Raw genomic sequence first — 16,984 nt, 5'->3', positions numbered from 1 at the left:
GTTAAAAAAGGGGGAAAATATCTTCCATTTTAAACTAAGTGATTCACTATTCATATACATTCTGAAAATTAAAGACAATCTTAAAACAAATATTCCATCACAATATACAAAGTCTGTTCGAGTAGTTTTTTCAAATAAATAAACAGAGAATGCAGCTAACGATTAAAAAAATAAATGCTTTTAACATTGGTTTTATCGCAGTAGTTAATTTAAGAAAATGTATTGTCTTTGTTTACGTTCAGTTTAAAAATAAATAAATAAAAATTTAGAGAAATTATCTATGAAATTATTTCAAAATAAATTAAAAAAACAGGTAAAGTTTAGTTTATAATTGGGGGTTATAAGATTGATCAAAGAGCTGCACAGAGTGAATTTTATTTTCAAGTCACCTTTAAAAACAAAGTGTTGGATATGTGTGTGTATGCATGTGTGAGCATATTGTGTGAGCATGGTGGTGTTATTGGGGGATAAAACATCATTAAGCAGCTGATCAGAGCTCAGTGTCTCAATGGTTGCATTAAGTCACTAATCCTTAGAGGAGAGGGCTAGACGGGGCAGCAGCTTCTCGTTCCCCCTGCTTCATAACAGCATGAAGCTACTGTGCACTTTAGTAGTTAATAACAAAGCAACTCAGGGTGATAATATTAACATGGCCCAAATTCTGATTTCTTAATTTAAGAGGTTCAAAGTAGGTTTATTGTACTGTATATGCCTCTCATGATTTGCTTTGGCTATCATGAGATGCATTTCTTAAAGTCTTGAGTCTATAATTGATGTGGGGTGAGAGGACAGTAGAGTTGCAGCGCCACCCATTGGAGACAGTATTTGAAAGAAAAAAATTCTTACATTTGGATGGGAGTTCAGCATTTGTCCACAAGGTGTCTCTATTAGACAACATTTTGGGCTCTGCCAGGCACCTTCTGCCTTGAACACACTTCTTTGCTTTTCTGCTGTTGAGGTCACAGAAATGAATATGTTGAACACAATCTGCGACACAAAACTCACAACCTTTGCGGTTATTATTTTAACAAAATGTTGCACAAGACCTCATATATAAGATATGTTCACAGTGAATACGTAAACACAGCTGAGTGAGAGGGGAGTGAGAATAGAATTAACCCATTTACATGTAAACTTGTTAGTGGAGTGTGTTTGGATCAGAATAATCAGGCTAATGAAGGTACCTAGGGACTCAGCACCATCAGAAATATGCACGCTGTCCTCTCTATCCATTGATCATATCACATTGTGCAATTATGAACCGTGAAAGGACATGAAAAAGGATTAATCAACGGAAACTGACCGATGTAATCTTCAAAGACTGAAGAGTAAAGTCTGGTTGAGAGGAGGGATGTAGTAGTCTGTGCTTTCATCCCTGAGGTGGAAAAAGCACATAACAAAATCAGACAATGCTCTGCAAAGCTGTAGGCACATCTCCCAAAATAACACTTTCTATGTGATAATCTCTGCTGTACATAACGATGAAAGTTATGTGTAAATGTTTGGGATATAGGTTAGAACTGCTTAAATTATGATAGATGTTTTTTGCTCAATTTGTTGTTTAAAGAGAGTCCCTGGACTCTCTCAGCACCAGGTCAGCAAAAACTTGGCAAATAACATCTTCACAGGATTTAAAATATAACCCAATATATTCCAATACACACACACACACACACACACACACACAGGGGAAGGAGTAGTGCTGTCCGGGTGGGTGGTGTCGTGAGGTCTCTTGCTTCGTCACTAGGTTGCTGTTGATGCTCGGGGGGGTGTAGGGGGCCCGTCGTATGGAGGGGTCCCCACACCACTAGCATTGTATTCATTAGGTGGGTGATTCTCGTACTTTAAGGCTTTTATTGAGTAACCTGGCCAACAGCTGCATTTCAACTAGCTGCAACACTGTGTTTACAAATTAAAACATGAGAGAAAAAATTCCACTCATATATTTTGTTATACTTTCAGTCTGACAGACGGCATTCTTCATCATACTTCGGCGCTATCACTTTAGATTGTGAATTAAGTTAGTTACATCATTTACATGAATATAGTGTTTTTACATTATGTAAATGATTTGTATCATTTCTTTATCTTTTACAAAAATATAACATTTTCTCAGGCATAAAAGAAGTTCAAACAAGAATATTCTGCCAACAAGCTGTATAATAAAGACAATGACTGTGTGCAGCAGTTGTCCTTGTTTGACCTTCCTCTGAGGACAGATAATCGGCCTTTGATAGCAATTTTTTTTTATAACCAAAAGAGAAACAATAGGACAGTAATAATGAAAAATTAGGATTGTAAAATGTGGTGGGATTTGCTGGTTAAGGAGTTTTTATTTTAGGTTATTGAAAATTAGACAGAAATAGTAAAGGGAGAGAGAGAGAGACAGAGAGAGAGAGAGAGAGAGAGAGAGAGTTTTACAAAGAGACAAGCAAATGGGGGAGGTGTCATGGTATACAGTGCGTGTATATGTGTGTGTGTGTGTGTGTGAAACTTAAACCCCCTTGTGAAATGTGCTTACTCTTTCTGTTTGCTGTCCTTCCTCACTGTCCCTTAACATCACCTCTGTACGGCATGCTGCCAAAAGATGTGAGGTGTGTGTGGCATATTATTAATATGCAAATATAATAAAAATGGAGGCGTCTGTCTTTAAAGAAGGAGGAAGACGTGTTAACATGCACATATTTTCCTCAGTGACACAGTGGGACTCTGCCAAGCCTGAATGGGCGCTGCCTTTACTGCCTGCCTTAAACACTTGTTTTTTATAGACCGCAGATGTTATCATCACAGGAGCACTCCAAACACTGAATGCCATGTGTTCATGCAGCTCTACTAGACTGCACTTCACCATATACTGTATTTTTACATTATTTTGTTGTATTATTAAGTAGTAAACCTGGAGGCAGGGTAGAGCAGACTTGATTGCAGGCCTCCAGCATTTCAGAATTAGCTTGACATTTACTCGACATTGCGCCATACGTCAGTCTCACCTCAAGTCTCTCCTCGGTGTCCTCCACAAAATACTCCCCCACCTCTCAGAAAGAAAAAAAAAATCGCTTGTAAGCACATTTACGATATCTGATCTGAATTAGCACATTGACTGCTAGCAGTGTGGATTTAATCAGCTAGCTAGCACACATAGTCTAGCTGTATCATGTTTGTAAATGTGCTGCTGTCTTCATCTCAAAGCCATGCATCCATCCATGTTTTGTTTTAAATGATCCCAACAATTCAAGTTTTTCACGGTGGGAGTTTCATTGGATGACATGTTGAACTTTGTAATTGGAGATGAGTTAGCTGGGGGCTGAGTCTTGGTCAGGGCTTCAAGAGATTTTATACTAAAGGGAGACAACAAGACACAAGTGAGACACATCAAATAATCACAGATGCGGGGAGACACTGGAGGAAGGGCAGAAAGGCTCAGACCTCAAACAAGGCACAGGGTAAGTAACCAAAATAACACAGGAAACAAAAGGAAAATGTATTAAAATACTTATAGCTAAGCTGGAGCTGTGCCAGAAAGAAGCTAGTTTAGCAGAGCCAATCGTATGTGCACTTAGTTTCAAAATTAAACAAACATGTCCATCATATTCATATCATATTCTTTTTTCTTCACTGTGTCAACATTTTCTTCTTCGACTTCATGTCTCTCAAGTTACATCGACTTGCAGTCCTCCTTCAGTTCAACAACAACAACACACAAATCTATGTTTCCTCTGATCTGCCATCAGTAGCCAGATCCCCCCTCCTCTGTGTCCTGCCCCTCCTCGTCACTTTCTCTCTCTCTGCTTGTACCTCTCTCCCTCCACAGTTGTCATCACATATTATATTCCCAATGTCCTAAGAAGCAGAACGAGCCTCTGGAATCTAGTGCACTGGTTTTGCCTATCGGAAAGAGGTGATGGTATGAAAGGGAACCACTAAGAAGTTAGAAAAGACCACGGAGAGGGATTAATGAGAATCTGAGAAGAGTTAGGGAAATAGACTGTGAGGAAGATGATCAAGCTAAACATCAAGCCACTTGCTGTTTGATGCAGCGACATTGCTGGCATGTGGCTGCCTGTGCACAGTGGTTCCCTCTCCTCCTTCCAGCTGACGGCTGCAGGATCTGCACTCAAGTCACCGCTTGGTACTGCATTTATCTTTTAGCAGTAACTTAAAGCAAAAACGTTGACTGATTCCACTCACATAACGGATCTCTGTCTGGACATCTTCATGCCGGCTGACACACTGACCTTTGGGAAAACTCTACTGGGCAGGGATCGCTTCAAGCCACGTGAATAACAGAGGCGACCATGTGGAGCTCAGGTAAGCTCATCACAGACTACTGAGCAATGTGAAACCACCGACAACCCTGAGCAGTCCTCCTTTGATCACCTTAAAGTAACCGAGGGGTGTGTAATGCCCTCATTATTGCAATATTCAGAGCAGAAAGAAAAGGGGGTAACTGAAGGCTTTGAAGGTTTGTCTCTTTGAAGAAAGTTAAGGTCGTCTCCAACAAATGTCAACAGCAGTGTCAGATAAGAACCTACACTTAGACCTTGTCTGACCTCTGACCTTTATCATGCAGCACTGACATGATGTAGAGAAGGAATGATGGATGAAGGGAGAGGGGAAGAGAGAGATAAAGACAACTCTGTCTTTGCAATTCAAAACATCCCACAAGTTTTTCCTCTATCAGTATCAACACAGGAGAGTTCTTGACATGCTGGAGTGGTGGTAAGTTTCTAACTTTTAAAAGCCAATTATTCAAATGATTGTAAATTATCACAGACGCTCAGTGGGAAGACGTTTTGCAACAAAGTAGTTTATAAAAATGTCACTGCTCAGGACCTGAAGGTTCCTTCTCATGCCTATTCCTCGAATTGCTAAGAACTCAAATTATCACCTCCATTATATCAGGTTAACTCACTACGAGTCATGTGATCCAAGTATGAACAGAATCAATGATGTGATAATAGCTGATCTTACATGCTGGGGATTTTTGTCTCTGATTTTAAAATATGGACTTTGAGCTTAAATTACAAAAAAGTTTTAGTTTTCGGATGGAGGATTTGCTGCTTAGTATACATATATATATAGAAAAAATCTGCACCCTAATACGAAACTGATAATACAGATTCTGATTAATGAGTTTTTAAACCTTACAAAATGTCAGAAAATGATATTTTAAATGGTCCAGTATGAAACACAGTATAGAAGTTGAGTCCTTTACTTAACAAAGCATGGTGTGTGTGTGTGTGTGTGTGTGTTAGTGTGTGTGTGTGTGTGTGTGTGTGTGTGTGTGTGTGTGTGTGTGTGTGTGTGTGTGTGTGTGTACATTTAACAGTGAACTTGACTCTACATTCCAAGGTTACAGGTTTAGCCCAGTGTGTGTCTCTGTGTGAGATTTTTTGTGTCCATTCTAGTAGCAACTATTTTTACTTCTGAGGTGCAGTAAACAGATGCTCTGCTCTCTGCCCCTCCTGCTCTTACTCTGCCACAGAACATTTTAATAAACAATCACACACCTTCATATTAGCTTCATATTACTCCTTAATATGAAGCTAATATGAAGGAATAGTACCTATTATTTTAATAAAATATATTTCTAAGGCAGGATAGAAAACTGCAGTAAATTATGGGAGAAAATCTAAACATCTATTTCATCTCTATATCTCTGTCAGTTCTCCTTTTAACCTGTAGGTTGCTGTTTTAACAGTTTAGGGGGGATTCTTGTGTGAAAGACATTAAATAAAGAACACGTTAAACGTTGGCAGGACTCCTCAGCTCTGCTTAGGGCTCACCCGTAACGATCAAAGCTAAAATTAGAGCTCAACAAGCCTGTCGACACAGTTATGGCCTGCTGGGGCAGTTTGAGTGAATTGATAGGATGGTTGGGTCCACATACACTAAACTGACACTACACTTGCACACACATTATGCTTATACACAAGCCTTGCTCTGCACAAAAACACTTTTTATCATTTCATCTACACTTTGAAATCATTTTGCATGACAGCCAAGGAATGTAACCTCATTCGTTAGCTGTGTTAGGCATTTACTGCATGTGCTCAGTGCATTTGCAAAACAGCATTTAGTGCTTACTAGAGATCATGCTAAAGACTGTAGCCAAGTCCACTTTTCAAACGTTCAAATATTCTCAGAAAAATGTTATTGTTCCTTGTCTTTTATTTAGAAAAGTTTGGTGATGAATCCATTTTTTTTTTCAACGAATCCATCACAGTCACCTTTCTCTATTTTTGAAAACTATATAAACTATATAATAGTTGTTTAAGTGTGGACAAAGGTGGATTAAAAAAAGAAATGAACAGTTTTGATAAATCAATGTTATAACTGAATTCATTCAAATATCCTCAAACAAACAAATGTATAAGCCCCTATTGTTGCTGTGCCAGTACAGCAAAACTGCTGAGAACACTTCTGTAGCCTCCTCCAATAGAGTCTTCCTATCATAATTCAGACAGCGCTGCACAATATTCTACCAACCTTGCAGTAACATCAAAGAAAATAGCCAAGTTTTTTAGCAAGTAAGCAACTAAAAGCCTTCACTTAACATACCCATGAGACACACACATGCAGGGTGGGGGTGTCACCCGAATCCAGTGATCTGGTTTCAGTTTCCCATGATGACATCCATTAAAGTCATGCTGGATCTGACCCTCCTGCCACAGACAGCCACATTAGCACCTGGCCCATTGGCCACAACAATACACCTACCTGCATTATTCAGCTCAACTCGACTAATGAGGAAACCTTATCTCATGCACAAAAACTCTATCCTGGGATCATGTAAGTTAAACAAGCCCTTGTTGTGATGACTGTACATTATTATTATGACTTCTTTTTCCAGTCAATCCTTGAAAAGCGTTGCCTTACTTGCGTGAGTGAGTTTGATAGTCATGAATACACTTAAGCATAGAGCTCATCTTCAGAGACAATTATTGTAAATGCTGTCACAGATTGCTCACTTTTCAGGCTCATTCAGCACTGCCTGTGTGTCAAACAGCTGCCATCGACCTCCTTCATCCTGCTCTTTCATCACATCTCCAACATTTCTTCACCTACCTCTCCATCCCCAGTCAGTCTACGTTAACCTCAATCTATTCTCCCCTCCCTTCCAAGCATCATCGAGTGTCTGGAGCTGTCAGCCTGTGTCGCACTTCAGTGTCCACTTTTTTTTTTTTTGCTCTGAAAGAACAGAGCATGAGCTCCGTCAGCATTCTCAAGAGTTTACTCGTGTCTTTGTGTATACAGACAGGTAGAAAGATAGGCAGTAGCAGGTACAGTACAGGGGGAGGGGGTGTTGTGAATGCAGACATAAATGCTCTCAAGACATGTTTCAGACACAGCTGGTGTGAGATGCAAGGTATAGACAACAGAGCGTGACAAGAGGGGAATGAAAATTGTTAGAGGTAGAAAAAAAGGGTGATAGAGGGAAAGGCAGAGCAGAATTGACAGCAGCATTATCACTGCCTCCTGAATCAAACACGCAAAGAAAACGCTCTGCACCGACTGCTGTCATTGGCTGAACCTGCAGCCTATCATGGCTCTGGAATGCAAGGTGCCTTTAGGTTATACCCAACCCCAAAAGATGAGAGAGAGAGAGAGAGAGAGAGAGAGAGAGAGAGAGAGAGAGAGAGAGAGAGAGAGGGAGGCATGCTGTGGTGCAGAGGTTCCTCCAACAGAGCTCCATCTCAGCTGCATTCTCTGCTGTTCCTCCTGCTGGACTGAATATATAATAGTGAATAAATTACAGGCTCTCTTGCAGTAGTTTGAGTGTATGTTGTGTTGCGGTCAGGGCTGCTGCTGCTGTACTGCTCCTCCTTCTCTTGCAACAGCTGGCTGGGCTGGAGATGTGTGTCGAGATCTGAAGGAGAGACATCTCATGTGGTAGACGGGAAGAAGAGGAGGAGAAACAGCGTAGGGATGCAAAGTGAAGGTTTTAATGCCTCATGTCTTCTCCATGTTGAGTTTTGAGTCGCATCAGTAGCTGATCGAGGACAAGAGGAGTCAAGCAGGAGGAAAACGTTCTACAGAGAAGTTGACAGTGGAAGGATACAGGATGATCTTGGGTAAGAGCATCAGAAAGGATTTGTCTCCCACTTTATATTGGCTGGATTGATTATGTGTTTCACTTACATTCCTTTTCTGTAAAGGTAGGTACGTTTGGCAAAAAGTTTTGGCTGCATGTGCTTCAGTCTCAAACTTAGTTTAGTATATGTTTTATAGTTATGTTCACATAAAGAAAAGTGCATTATGGAAGGGCTGATTTAGGAAAAATGTGTAAGATTGTGCAAGACAGATTAGGCTTTAGTTTGTCAATTTAACATTTCAAACAGAAGTACAATCCCAGTCTTCCATGTATTTGGAGACAAAAGTATTCCAGTAACTATCTGACGCTATTACATTGAAACACACATACACACGCACACACACACAAACACATGCGGACAGACACACAAGGACAGATATGAGGGAAACCTGCATTTTAAAGCTGAAAGAGCCAATCCATTTACACATGTAATGTCACATTCAGTTTTTCATCTAGAAATCAGCCAAATTCTTTAAAAAAAAAAGAAAGCCCAGTGAAGGTCATATTCAATTTTAGATACTCCAACCTGACCCTCAGCTAAGAATGTCTCGATAATAGTCCAACTTCAGTGATCAGTCATCTCAGGTTCAAGTGCCCTCACCACTGACAGAATGTCTGCATGTCATTCATCAAAATAATCTCCTGCCTCGTTAACAAACACTATCATCATACACCTCTCAGTTTTCATGGCCAACGTTCATTCAGTTTGAGGCTTAAGTATATTAGACTGCTTGACTGTAGTCTCTCACTCACTCAGTGTTTAAAAAAAGGCTTAAACATAGCATATCTACCCAGACAGGAGAGTCACACGTGCACTTGACTGTGTGCAGATTTGGTGGACTTTTTTTCAATATGACATAGTCTTGTCCATTTGACTTCAGCGTCAAATTTCAAACACTTTATCTCATCAGACTAAGATTAATGCTTCCGGCAATTCATTTAATTATCTCTTATCATCTTCTTCTGCATACATGTTTGTTCATTGATATTTGACCACTTAATGTTTGTTTGCTTGCTCTTATCGCTGCTCGAGGCTTGCATGATTTGGCAATAACTTTGAGCTGGTTGTTATCCTGCTGTGGAGCTTTAAATATGTGTCCATTACACACTAAACACACTGACACATGGTCACAAAAACATGGACTGATCAGGTTTTAAACATTGTGTCAGTTTCCTTTAATGCGGACTGGGATGGAAAGCAGAATAGTTTTTGTGAAAGGCAATGTCACTGAAAGTGTTGAGGAGAAAAGATGGAGGAACAAACACAGAGGAAGAGTCCCTTCAACACCATTAGTCTGTTATGGCCTCTCCATCCCGCACCGGCTTGTAAATACTAATGCTTGTAAATGCATTTCTATTAATGAAAAGCAAGGTTTAAACATGTTGACACTATCAGCAGCGATTAGTATGAAAGAACTGTGCAAAAGCCAGCTTATCTCTGCCTGTGCAGAGGAGCAGGAAACACAGTTTAGTAACTCTTGTGTGATTTTAATGATGAATATTTCAGACCCTGCAGGTTTGAAGTCTTTATTTATTTAAAAATGGGCCAAGGCTTCTTCCAGTCTGACGCAAAGACCTCACTCATCGCTGTAAAAAAGCTTTGTGGTTTGCATCACTATTCATCCATCTAACATGAAGTAACTTATAAATGTGTGTTTTGTGTGTTTGGGGTTATACAGACAGCCTAACACACACATTTTTCACCCACTCAACAATGTCCACTAAAAGACTCAGGTGTAAGCTGTCTCAAATATAAGTGTGACCTTTGAATGGAGGTGATGCAGTGAGGGATGAAAAGTATTGACATTTAAAACAGGAAAACATGGCATCCACCAGTAGGTTGGATTATGTGACACATATTGCACATTTGTGAGCCTGAGACTATTGCTCGAAACAAAACCCGCACAAATTACCAAAGAAGAGAAGGACCAATAGCTGTGAAGGTCTAAAGTTTAGATTGTTTGTTCGTTTGCAGTCTGTCCTTCATAAGCTTCCATTTTTCATTTTACGTGAAAAATCTTAGACCAGTGTGACTGAAGGTGAGTCCCCAAAGTCACAAAAAAACTGTATAACATTTTGTTACTGTTCAAAAAAAATAAATTATAAAATATATTTTAAGATTGATTTAAATCCTAGACATCTGCCCAATCCATTCAATGTACAAAATGTTCACATTTTCATAAAAATAACTTAATCACAATTAGGCCCATGGATGGACATTATCATGAAGTGGTTTTCCATAGTATTGAATGGTTTTATGTTTTTCTGAAGGCCTGCTGGTATGACTGATTCCGATTACAAATTTTCTTTTTTTTTTCGCTTTGGGAAGCTTAATTCATGATTTTGTCACTTCTAAAATTCTTTCAGCAGACGCTTTTATCTAAAGCGACGTTCATCAGAGTCATTTGTTATTTGTTCAAATTGTTAGCAGTTGTGACTTTTGTCTGAAACAAGTTACCTGCTGTGACTTTACTCCTGGTATAAAAGGTTGAATAAGTATTTTTTAAGAAGCCCTACATAGATGTCTTAGGTTTCGAAAGGACTTGTTGGCCATAATAATAAAGTAGAAGGTCTGAGAATACATGCAGCTCAGAAACGTATGTCCCTCACTTTATGGTTCAAAAAATCAAGAGTCAAGAGGGCACATGGGCAGATTATTACTACTCTTTGTTGTTTATTGTCCTAAAGCTAGCAGACTGCAGCTGACTCTTTTCCTCCATAACCTGCTCATGTCACTTTAAGACAAAGCTATAGAATTAAACCACACTTTGCCCTTCAGGCTCTTAAAATACAGCCTGTAATTTGTGCTTCTTTATGTTTTTTAGCTTCATGCATCATCCTTTTGTTCTATTTTGATTATGTATTCATTGCCATTGTGTGTTTCTATTTATTCTATTGTATGAAATCATAAGGAGATGCACCTGGCTTATGTGCCTCTGATGCCATTGTTGCATTTGTGTGTTCACCTTTATGTGCCTTTGTGTGTTTTTTTCTGTGTGATCTTCCAGCTCCCAGCAGGTGTGTAAATGGTCTGGCAAACAGAATAATAATGTGGGGAAGGGCTGAGGACCATGTTGGCACAGTGATCTCCTAATGGACCTCACTTTGCTGTGTATGTTTTTATGTAATGCCGTGCTCTCTGCTTTAACTGTTCTACATCATGACCGCAGTGTAATGAAAGACAAAGTTGGCAGCACAGTTCAGGTAGTTCAGACAGCTCCCTGAACAGCTAGAGCCTGAGAGGAGCTGGCAATAGGCAGATTTTCAGGAGACTCTTCATTCATCAAACTCATATCGAGCATTAAAACTAGTCAGACATAAGAGAAAATAAATTATATCAACATGAATGTTTCATAAATATATGGTTGAAATCAAATCTTGGCTGATCTTTCAGTATTTTTTAACCTAGGTGGACGTTTTCCATTTTGTCCTTTTTAACTATTAGATAATTTTACTCATTAAATACATAATAAGGAAGCTTCAGGGACTAGGGCAAGGAAAGCAAACCAGTCAGCTTTCCAACAAACATAAACAGAGGTCTCCAGTTCATTTCAAATTAAGATCCTCACTCATGCCTCTCGAATTATTACAGATTTTAAAGGGCTCTGACACTTGAAGGTAAAAAGATTAAACTGTTTTGCTTATATTAAGGGTTATGAGCGTATTTGCATAATAAGGGGACTGATTGACCCGCCGGACAGGTAGGCATATTTAGCTGTTGGCCAGGACGCTCAAGATCCACCTCTACTCAAGTCTGGAGTTCGTATTTCCAATATGGAAGCTGCCATTGTTGGGCTTTATAACACCTCTTCAGAAACCAATGAGTGATGTCACTGAAGATGTCCAATCATAGATGTTTTAAACAGTTTATGATTGGAACACTTGTGAAAAAAAAAGCATTATTTTTTAATGGGGTGAAATTTACAAATTGTTTTGACTTGAACACAAGGCAGGGTAGAAACATGATGGATCCTTGTTGGAATAAACAAAGATTGCAAACATTAGTGAGCCAGTCAAACGTATGTAAAGTACACCTGGAGCAAAAAATGCTGCGCTATAACTCATAACCACACCAACTGAAGGCATCAGGCAAACAGAGTGGACCCCATATGACCCAAACTTCAAACTCCATGTATCAGGATTTGTCTGAATTCTTAAAACAAGACATGACATGCAGGCAACCTTCAGGGAGGCCGACAAAATAACCCAAAATTGTTCAAGCGTGTATGACATTTTTCATGTGACAGGCAAAGGTTAACTCCAACGTCTGAACCGTCTGGACTGTTTTCATCCCTCTGACAATGTTACCATGAGATTTTGAACACATGACCAGTACAGTGTGTGTGTCACATGCTGCATTGAGTATAACTGTTTTCTTCAGTTTACAGATGGGGTTTTTTCTGTGCATTAACCTGCAGGTTAACATGGCTTTTTACCTCCTCTGGTCACCTTGGACTCACCTCAAAACATGCGGCTCCCTCCCCCTCCTCTATGCTTTCCTTCTTTTTCCACCTCATCTCCCCTCCTCAGCCAGACCTCTTTTCCTCGCTCAATCGACTTCAGCCACTCAGCCTTGCCTCCATTATTTCCTACCAAAGTCCTCATCCCTGGTTCCTCACTAACCAGGTCTTTTTTTAACCTCTTCCTGATGTTTCAAAATCCACCACTACAGAGAAAAACAGAATTTTTCATGAGAAATTCTAAGTAAGGACAAGTCAAATCAAGCGATGTCCTACATTTGTTACATAACGATTTTTAATTTTAATGAGTTCGAGGCTGAATCTGTAAGGGAAAACATGTCATCATTAGTTACAAATACTGATAAGATCTCAAGAGCACTGCATGGGCTAACACATATACACACACACCCATGCACATTTCAGTGAAAGAGGGCTTTTGAGCATTCTCTAGGAGGTGGTATTTAAGTGTGGCCACTGGGGTGCAGAGCATCTATCATTAAAACAAAGTAAGGGCTGAAATCAACTGTGTTCTCCTTCAGCAGCACTCAGCCCTCCTCTTCATCGTGTCCTTCCCACACACCGTCTAGACCTCGCTCGGACGAACAATAATCAGCAATAAGCCAATAAGTTACTTCTTTTCAACAATACAGGGCATACAGGTTTGTGTTTACAGTGTTGTCTATCCCCTGCCTAGGTTGAAATAGCTGCCTTTGACTTGAGGGTAAGCCGAGCTGCAGTAAATTGGATTTCATGCTCAGTCTTTAACACTAGCAGTATGCGACACTAAGACAGGCAACACCCCCCCCCCCCCCCCAAACAAAAAGGTACATTTATAACATGTATCTTATATGTATGATAACTGATGCTGATACTGAAGCATGTATACAGCTGTTCTTGTAGGTGGTTATTATTATTATTATGTTTTATCATTCATTCCAAAAACGTGGTCACTGAGCAGCAAATTCAATTCCAAAAAATTATTTGTGGGCAATTCAAAAAGCCATAAAGCATTTAAAGCATCATTGAGTTAAAAATCTTTATCTGTCACCAAATGTTGGATCAACTCTTTTTCATATGCTGTTGCAGAAAAGAGAAAACAAGTTAGTGGATCCAGTGGTTTTGGGGAAAGCGTTGCAGTGGTGTCCCTTGCTATTGCAGTGAAATTGGAGGGGGGGCAGGGCATAAGCATGTTTATCTGCTGCTGAGACCTAATTTAGAGTCTACTGTGTAGAGAAGCCCACGTAGATGCAGATGTGGGGCAGCTGTCATAGAATGCCAAGCGTGTCCTCTTTAGTGTGGGTCGGAAAGTCAAGACGCTTTCATGTTTGTTTTTGTGACCATTTATTTCCTTTTGGTTTTTTCGAAAGCTGCAGTGCTTCTTAAAATCAGTCTTCATTTTGTCACCCATTCTCCTGGTCCCATCATGGAGCACTAATATGGAGAAGAGGACCGAATACAGAGAGGCTCCAGCTACATCACTGACATTGACATTACCTCTGAGCTCATTAAACCTAAATTGGCTTAATGAATTGCCAATTTGAGAGGCCTTAGTCACAGCGTATTGGTGCCGGCATGTGTGCACATACTTGAGACGACAAGAACCTGTCTCTAAATGTCTGTTTTTCTTTTTTCCCTTTAAACTGTATCTCTTCATTTCTGTCCAACTACCTTTCCCTCCGCATTTCATGCAAAAATTCAATAAGCTATTACACAGGCATTGATCTTTTTCTCACCCAAACATTTGCATTAGAAAAAAGGGCAGTGTGATGAGGGGCTGGGTGAGAGAGCGCTGTCTGTTCATTTTAGTGGGGAGAAATAGCAATAGATGGAGCGACCTAGATTTATAGAGTTTGGCAGCACTTTAACACTTTAACGCTCCTCAGAATGTGTCCAATCAATGCGCTCCCTCCCTGCGTGGCTGCTGTCGAAGAGACGTGGCGTTCACTTATCTGATGTCATTGTAAATCACTCAGGAGGAGGGGGGTAGCCCGTAAGATGCTGCTGCTACACTTACACCACATCCAGCTGCTGTGGAATGGTGCAGAATATCACACAACCACTAAATCCATCACTCTGTTAGTGTCTCCACAGTAAGCCCAGACTTATAAGAAACAGCACTTGCTTTGACCTTTAAATTTGTGTGGCGTAAAATGAGATGCAGCTAGGAATACACTTCACTGATCAATAAGGAAACACAGTGATGATACCTCTGAGCCAATCCATTAATCTTAACCGATAAGTTCCCTCTATGTGCTTCATTAACCACGTTTAATCACCTCAAAGACCTTTTTCCACCTTGTATTTTAGATTGTGATACAAGAGCTAGGAGGACAAAAATGGTCATCTTTTTTATTTTTTATTTTTAAATATTTAAGGAAGACGTGTCAAAAATTGAAAGGCTAAAAGCTACGTAAATATCAAACAAACAAAAGGAAAGATCTACTTTAGGGCTACCAGATAACACAATGAATGAAAAATTCATTGTGAAAAATTCAATTCAAATTCATGAATGGAAAATGCTATCATGCTAAGGTGCAAAGCGAACTGGCAAAGAAAAAGGTAAATGTTATACTAAAGGGAGATGGAGACAACAAGACATGACTTTAGTTGATATTAATGAGGTGCAGATAATTTTAGCAGTAATTTTCCTCATGCTTTAGAAACTCTTTCGCTTCTTAAAAGTCCTCCTTGCTACTCCTCACAAAAATTCATCTTTGGAGCTCTCTTAAGGGCTAAGATGCTTTTTGACTAACTTTTATCATTACCAGACTCCTTTCACTTATTTGTGTATCAACTAAGGTGTGTTCTTGTGGCTGCTTCTTCATACCTCACAAACTTTGCTGTGGTTCCATTGGAGAGGTGATAATGGCGTCCATGTGAGCTGCGGCATTCAAGGCATGACAGCAAGACATTTAAAGCATGGCCTGCACTATTATATTGAATTTCCCTCCTATACCTCCTTTGTTATGCAGTAGAGTGTATGCAAAATTAGTCAGACAAAAATGACAATAGCTACAGCTGATCTTCAGCTGTCACAACCTCACAAGGACTGATGCAGCTAAGAGTAATGCTGGGAGTGACTTTCCCCTCCATCTATTTCTGATCCTGACAGCACATTCTTTGTGTCTCCCCTGCAGTCAGTGGAAGAAGCATTCTTTGGTGTTACCAAAATAGCTTTTTCTCTCCCTCATTTTCACAAGTGACCAGTTTTCTTTACAAATGTAACAAATTGTTAAGTAGTCACCACAAAGCAGTGGCAATAAAGGATGATGATTGCATATAATCTCAGAGGAAGATTATACAAATTCTCTCTGCGTAGCCAGATAGGGCCCCAAGCTGCCTGCTGGTGTACTCTATACAGAAAAGAATAAGGGGAGAAAGAAAAGAGGATGAGGAGAGGCATGAACAAAACAGCTCGGAGGACTGGTACGGGGAGAAGTACAGACTTGGGCGACAGTGGCAGGCAGACAGAATAAGGGACCATGAAATGGGGATAGAAAACTGCTTGGTGAGAGAGAGAGAGAGAGAGAGAGAGAGAGACAGAGGGAGAGCTGGAAAAAAGGCTGATATCTGTGGCACCCCAGCTGCGAGGCTTAAGGAGCTTAGCCCTCCTGCCCATCACAGAAGACTCCTCAAGTGCAGGCATTCAGTGCTGCTGAGCTACGACTGAGAGGAAAGTGAGCAGGAAAGGCAGAGACGTGTGTTGTTGGGCTCAGTATAAGGGAAATTAAGCAGAAGACGAGGGTTTACATTTTCAAACACGGGATAGAACTTATCTTATATGAGGCTCTGCTTTAGTGAAGCTTCATTTTGGGGAATACATTGAGAACATTTGTTTTGTAGCAAAGAGTTTGATGAAAAGATCAATAACCAATCAAATGTCTGCACCAATATAATGAAGCTGTAACAAGCAGTTTGGCCTCACAGAAAGATGTGAACACTGCACGGTGTAGAGGTGGCACATTGTGTATCAAGATTTAACAGCCTGCATCACAGAAAGAATGCCAATTGAAAGTAAACTAGCATCCCTTTTTGTAGGAGACAAACGGCTCCCTGAGAAAGTCAGTTGAGGTTGTGTAAAAAGTGCAAAAGTTTGCTTGGGGTAGTGACCATAGCTGTTGACTGTTTGAGTTAAGAAGTTGCATTTCAAGTATTTTTTAAAGGCAATACTGAGCCCTCTGCTACATACTCAGTAATCTGCTCAAAAAACATCATGGTGCAAAAACAACACATTGTGATTATATAATGGACTCCAGTCAGGAGCTGCTCAAACTGTTTGTAAGTTCAAAAGTAACCTATTTGAAACATTATCTCTAATTTAGACTGGAGTTTATGCTACGAACATTTAAGGGCACCATCTGAGAATGTTCCAATATAGGAATAAGTTTCAACTTAAATCCTACCCCGAGCTCCTAAAATGTGATTGTCA

The 16,984-nt window shown here is 39.9% G+C and overlaps 1 protein-coding gene across 1 annotated transcript in view; it reads left to right on the top strand.

Annotated features, from left to right (window-relative positions):
* Nucleotides 1-3,847: 3,847 nt before the first annotated feature.
* Nucleotides 3,848-16,984, top strand: part of LOC306822086 (zinc finger protein 385A-like) — a 28,061-nt gene continuing 14,924 nt past the window's right edge. Inside the window, exon 1 of the mRNA XM_079340819.1 lies at nt 3,848-4,308. Coding sequence (XP_079196945.1) covers nt 4,296-4,308 — 13 coding nt within the window. The 5' untranslated portion in view covers nt 3,848-4,295. The remainder of the gene's footprint in view (nt 4,309-16,984) is intronic.

This window comes from Symphodus melops (genome assembly GCF_947650265.1).
Source record: "Symphodus melops genome assembly, chromosome: 4".
Classification (NCBI taxonomy): Eukaryota; Metazoa; Chordata; class Actinopteri; order Labriformes; family Labridae; genus Symphodus; species Symphodus melops.
Note: the sequence above shows the minus strand (reverse complement) of the source record. Positions and strands in the feature narration are given on the sequence as shown.